Source organism: Candida oxycetoniae, assembly GCF_023343755.2.
Source record: "Candida oxycetoniae strain CBS 10844 chromosome Unknown scaffold19, whole genome shotgun sequence".
Taxonomy (NCBI): domain Eukaryota; kingdom Fungi; phylum Ascomycota; class Pichiomycetes; order Serinales; family Debaryomycetaceae; genus Lodderomyces; species Lodderomyces oxycetoniae.
Window position 1 is genome coordinate 209,036 of NW_026055479.1, and position 6,000 is coordinate 215,035.

The following is a 6,000-nucleotide window of genomic DNA, read 5'->3' on the forward strand; positions in this document are numbered from 1 at the left end:
GAGCTCGTTGGCTAGTGACCCCATCGAGCAGAGTGAGATAGTGAGCAGCACTAGCAGCCACCGACACTATCGAGCAGCACTTAAAAGTTTGTCGCAGCATAACTGGTCAGTGTTTCTTAAAGGCTTGTGCGACACTATCTAGTCAGTGTTTCTTAAAAGCTTGTGCAACGCTAGCTAGTCAGTGTTTCTTAAAAGCTTGTGCAACGCTAGCTAGTCAGTGTTTCTCCACTATCTCGCTTTGCTCGATAGTGTTATAGCTTTGCTCGATTGTGTTATAGCTTTGCTCGATTGTGTTATAGCTTTGCTCGATAGTGGAAGCAACACTTTTATTGCTTTTCTGGATCTTTTAGCGACTCCTGCATCTCTTCATGTGTAAAAGGTTGCTCCTCTCTAGCCTTATCCAACATTGGTTTTATACCCTGTTTTGCCAAATTAGCATTTATACAAGTAACATAGCTATCCCAAAACTCTGTACACTCATTCTCAACCGATTTGCCCTTAAGAAACTTCTCAGTGTACCACTTGTTAAAGCACTCGTCATATTCTTTTTTGGCTGGTGTACATTCTGGAGCAAAAGACACTGACATTATATTTCCCATACCCAAGTCTCAACTGTCAACAATAACCGACACTATCGAGCGAAGCGAGATAGTGGAGCAGCACAGAGATGTAGATCTTAAAGAGATGTACCTCACAGAGATGTAGATCTTAAAGAGATATACCTCAAAGAGATGTAGATACCTTGGTTCCTAAAGAGAAAAGTTATCAACGTTTTTTTCTTCCCTCTTCTCGCTTCTGTAGATTAAAAAGATTGAAAAGTAAGCTAGTCAAACCAAAACATATACATTTGTATTGATTTGGCAAGTGCGTTTTTATTGATTTGGCAGGTGCCTTCTTAGTTACTCAAGTATGAAAAGATTATCTATAGCGGCCCCCACATCTAGGAGGAAGTCCGGGATGCCCGTCGAGGATCAGAAGGCTAGACAAATACTAGAGCAATTGGATCAAGATACAACAATGGTATTACAGGATATTGACAGAAACTTATCCAGAACAATTGCGGCGGTAAATGGTAAGCTCAGAACAGCTATCCAAGGGTATATAAATGAGAGTACGAGAGTTAAGCAGAGCACGGGTTTTTGGAAGAAATTTTTTGAACTGTCTGCCAATGTTGTGCTCGATAGTTATGAGGCACCTATTGCCGAAGTCAGTGCAAACGCTAACCTTCTAAACGCCTTAAATGACGACGACAACAACAACAATGGCGTTGATATTGATGTTGCTGGAGGTACCGATAATGGCAATGTGCTTAGGACAACGGCTTCAGGCTTGCCGGAACTGCGAAGTAATCTGCACCTTAGGGCAATCGTGGAAGAGGACACCTCAACTTGGTCAACAGAACAAGCACATCCGAACAAGCCCAACTCATCTACGCCACAAAGAGCTAATCGTTTTACATCTCAACAGCGAGCTAAACTTGCCGGTGATGCATTTGGAGCTAGATTAACCGATAATGTCAATCTACAGCACCCAACATCGGTGCTGCTTCTGCAACAACAACAGCAGCAACAGCAGCAAAATGGAGCAAATATCTCACCCGCAAAAGACCAACAGTTGAAGCAATCTCCAATCAGAATTCAAACGATTCGACAGTCTCTTGATGCATATCACCGAGTGTCCATTTCTCCAAGAAAGCAACGAACATCCACCTTTGGAAGATCTGCAGTGATACAAAATATTCTTAATTCGTCTCCCACATTCCCCGAACCTCCTGTATTGAAGTCCGATTTAGCAAGCGAGCAGTCTAGGCTAGTGAACACCACGTCTCCGCATCCAAGTAGTGATATTGAGCCTCATTTACGCAAGTTTCCGCACACGCCAAAGTATTCAGGAATACTGAGTGGAGGATCATCGCATCATACACCATTAGCAGTACAAGATGCGGTTCAAGACGAAAGTGACAACGAATTGCAGCCACCACGATTAGAGACTAGTAGTCAAGACAATGAGCTTGATTTGCTGAACAGCGATTCAAGTGAAAAACTTTTACCTAGGCTAAACACGATTGAGTTGACCAGTAGTGCCAAACGAAGGCAAGAATCAGAGTTTAATAGTTCTAACAAGCGTAGTCGACCTTTGGATAAAGATGAAGAGAATGTGTTTTTGGAAAAGGAAAGCAAGGATTCAAGGCAATCTCCTATAGATGATGATAAACACAAAAGCCGAAATGAAGTGAAGGAAAGCGGTGTTGCTACTGCTGTAGGCGGTAGTGGCAGTGGTCAATCTAAATCTATAACACAAGTTTTCAATGAGGGAATATCGCGAGCTACCAGAGATGAAAATGTAAATGCTGAAGTTGAGACGAATGAATTAATACAGGAAAATGTAACCACAGACGTGACTCGAGAAGGCGCAAGGGACTTAACAGAAGGATCAACTGCTGAGCTTGGCCCATTTAAGGAGAGATGGAAATATTTTTCGAGTTTGTGAGTTTGATCTTAATTTCAAAAAGAGTGTGGATCAACAAAAGCATACTACCTTTACTAGGTGAAATGTAAACAATTGAGCGTGAACTAAGCATTTTCTTTCTTTTTTTTTTCTTTTTTTTGACTCTACTGTAAAAACTCCCATACTTGATATATATGTGCTAGACTGGATAATTACTCTAGAGTTTTTCTTGCAATAAATTGAAAAGCTTAATTCTTGAAAACTACATCGACAAGCGCAATATTACTCCACACGAAGAAAAAAAAAATGTAAAAGAAGAAAAGAAAAAATAAACTAAACAAAACAAAACAAAACTAGGTAATACTGAGTAAGGGATTTACCATTCCTAATTATCTGATTAGACAGTACTATTGACTTCAACATTAAGAGCCTTTCAGGGGAAGGTTTTTTACAAGAAAAAAAAAATTATTAATCTGGTTTCGATATCTTGCTATCACGACGTTTGCGCAACTCCTTCCCTCGCCCTCTTCCCCCCTCGCTATATTCTGCCCCATTCTCTCTTCTCCTTTTTATTTTTTCTATTTAGCTCTCTGAGTATACATACACTGCCAAGTTGAGTAGAGACATACACGATATTGAAGATAATGTTACATAGTTTCATTATTCCGTAGTAGAAAGATGGTATATATCCTGACAAATCAAATGAATTTGATTGGCTGAAAATAGAACTATCGTTTTTATGCGTGTAACTAAAAATCTAAAGTTTCTTTTCTTTTTCCATTGTACCTTTCCATCTCCTCATAATACTTGTCCCAGTTGCGAGATTGCAAAAAAATAAGCAAATAATAGATTTGCTGGTTAGGTTCATGGGTGTCGATTTATAATCTTTTGTTTTCCTTTAAATAGTGCAATAAATATCTCAAGTATACATCAATCGTTCAACTCTTTTCTTTCTATTTTCAATACATAAAAAACGACAAATCCAGTCACTACTAATAACGATAGAAAAATAATGGTTTGTACAGCTAGTCAATGTGTATGTGCACAGAAATCTACTTGCTCGTGTGGTGCTCGTCCTGCGTTACAGTGTACTTGTGATAAAGCCGATACTGAAAACGTCAAACCAAGCAAATCTGATGCATGTTCTTGTGGGTTGAGAAATAAGAACAACTGTACTTGTGGTGCTAATGCTAATTGTGATGGCTCTAGAGCTGGTGAAACAGATTTCACAAATCTCAAATAAGAGAAGAAGAGGGGAGAAGAGGAGGGGAGAAGAAGAGGAGGGGAGAAGAAGAGGAGGGGAGAAGAAGAGGGGAGAAGAGGAGGGGAGAAGAAGAGGAGGGGAGAAGAAGAGGAGGGGAGAAGAAGAGGGGAGAAGAGGAGGGGAGAAGAAGAGGAGGGGAGAAGAAGAGGAGGGGAGAAGAAGAGGGGAGAAGAGGAGGGGAGAAGAAGAGGAGGGGAGAAGAAGAGGAGGGGAGAAGAAGAGGGGAGAAGAGGAGGGGAGAAGAAGAGGAGGGGAGAAGAAGAGGAGGGGAGAAGAAGAGGAGGGGAGGACATATATATAATGATGGCTGTGGGAATTAATAACGTATTGGATTAGCTTAATGCATATTATTTATGATCTTTAACTATGGAAAGAGCAGTTAACTTGTAGTCCGATTGGCGTTTATTGTGATAAAAACTTATGGATAGAATGTAGTACCGTTATTGCCAATTCGAAAAAATGGCCCAGTGTTTCAATCACCTTGAAATAGAGTATCTACAATATTCCTCTCCTTAAGTAACACCTACTCCTTCTATATGCATACTAATCAGTTACTTAGCTAGTGTCAATTTTTAGTATTTTTTTTTCTTTTTTCTTTTTCTTTTTATTTATTACTGCGGTTGCAAAAAATTCGCAACAGCAATTTTTCGCAGCAGCAACATTTCGCAGCAAAAAAAGAACAAGAAGCAATACCAGAGGATTAACCGTAAATATCAGATTGAATAATCAGTATACACCTTACACAGGTTGATCAGATTGAATAATCAGTATACACTTTACACACAGGTTGGTCTTCCCGAATGCAAATCAAAATGACAGAACCGGTTCGGATCACAACCATTCCCAGGTGATATCGACTCTTCCCAAATCAGGATCAGCTAATTGTTTAAAAGCACTTGGTGAAAAGTCCAAGTCATTATATTTACAACCTCCACAACGATCAACAACAGTAACATCAACTGAATTATCTCCGTAGTAAGCTCTGATTTTCTTACCACATAAAGTGTTGTGATTTGGATTATTTGATGGGGTATACTCATCGTATAATTCGTGGGATATAGCAATAATGTAATCAGAGTCTTGACTTGTAATTCCGCATGCACCTAAGCCAGCCGAGTAAAAAGTACCTTCACCTTTGTGCAACGAGCTTGATCCTGATCCAGAGCCAGAACTAGAAGCAGATCCAGTTTGTGTGGCTGGGGCAACAGAAGTGACAACAGAGGTAGCAGGAGCAGCAGCAACTGGTGATGCAGGAACAGCAGCTTGAGCAACACCGGCATTGAACGTTGGTTCTGCAACTGGAGTTGCAACTGCTTCGGGAGCCTCTTCGACAGGTTCTGGAGCTGGAGCTTCTTCAACAGGTTCTGGAGCTTGAGCTTCTTCAACTACAACTGGAGCTGGAGCTGGAGCTGGAGCTTCTGTAGCTGGTGAATCTTGTATAATAGTTTGAGTAGCTCCATGTTGGTCAACAATAACAGTAATGAAAGTAGTCATAAAAACAGTATGAACCCCTGGAGCTGGTGCAGCTTGGATCAATTTGCTCAACAAAGCGAGTAAGACAATTGAGCTAAATTTCATGATTGGATAAATGTAAAAATGATTGAATATGGGTTAGATATGGGTAAACAGTGTGTTTAATATGAGTAAATGGGTGGTAAAGAGTGGGACTAGGGGGATGGTTTTTATAAGGAGAGACTAGGTATTAAAGGAATGTGGGATTGATGGAAATCGCTTATAGCTTGAGACTAAGAAAGTAATTCTGGATTCAACTTGAAGTAAAAATCAAACGATAAAAAATTAGAGGACATCGTTAGCTATTATATAGTATCTCATACAAGTCTAAAGTAACTAGCTCAAAACCCATAGCGTCAGGAATGTGTTTTGTAATTATTCTTGGTTGGAGATAATATTGCTTGTCAATTGGTAGCCTTTAATTAGAAAATAGTTTCTTGAGTGGTGGTTGCAATAAAAATAAAAAGTAACACGATTTGAAGTGAATAAAGTATACCGCTAAAAACACAATACGAAACAAGTTAGGGACGTTTAGGTTGAAACAAATAAGATTTACCTACTTTGAGTAATAAAAAACATGCTAATTAGTGGGAGGGGATATGAAAACAACTAGTTTTCTCAACGTTACTTTTGTTTTAAATTTTAAATTACTAGCACAATAAATAAGGTCATCTTAACAACCAATGCAAGAAAAATGAAAAATAAAAAAAAAAAAAAAAAAAAAAAAAAAAAAAAAAAAATATAATAAAAAAAAAATTAAAAAAAAAAAAAAAAAA

At 39.0% G+C, this 6,000-nt stretch overlaps 4 protein-coding genes across 4 annotated transcripts; 2 read left to right on the forward strand and 2 right to left on the reverse strand. All coding sequences in view use genetic code 12, as the record gives it.

Annotated features, from left to right (window-relative positions):
- Positions 1 to 326: 326 nt before the first annotated feature.
- On the reverse strand, positions 327 to 587 carry KGF56_004081 (uncharacterized protein; the record flags this gene model as incomplete). Its single annotated transcript, XM_049325482.1, has 1 exon — positions 327 to 587. The coding sequence occupies one exon, from the start codon at positions 585 to 587 to the stop codon at positions 327 to 329; it is 261 nt and encodes an 86-aa protein (XP_049178939.1).
- A 322-nt stretch (positions 588 to 909) lies between these two features.
- On the forward strand, positions 910 to 2,490 carry ASK1 (Ask1p; the record flags this gene model as incomplete). Its single annotated transcript, XM_049325483.1, has 1 exon — positions 910 to 2,490. One exon carries the CDS (start codon positions 910 to 912, stop codon positions 2,488 to 2,490), a length of 1,581 nt encoding a protein of 526 aa, XP_049178940.1.
- A 970-nt stretch (positions 2,491 to 3,460) lies between these two features.
- Positions 3,461 to 3,691, forward strand: CRD2 (Crd2p; the record flags this gene model as incomplete). The annotated part of the gene is made up of 1 exon (XM_049325486.1): positions 3,461 to 3,691. The coding sequence occupies one exon, from the start codon at positions 3,461 to 3,463 to the stop codon at positions 3,689 to 3,691; it is 231 nt and encodes a 76-aa protein (XP_049178941.1).
- An 852-nt stretch (positions 3,692 to 4,543) lies between these two features.
- DAG7 (Dag7p) lies at positions 4,544 to 5,290 on the reverse strand (the record flags this gene model as incomplete). Its single annotated transcript, XM_049325487.1, has 1 exon — positions 4,544 to 5,290. One exon carries the CDS (start codon positions 5,288 to 5,290, stop codon positions 4,544 to 4,546), a length of 747 nt encoding a protein of 248 aa, XP_049178942.1.
- Positions 5,291 to 6,000: the final 710 nt, after the last annotated feature.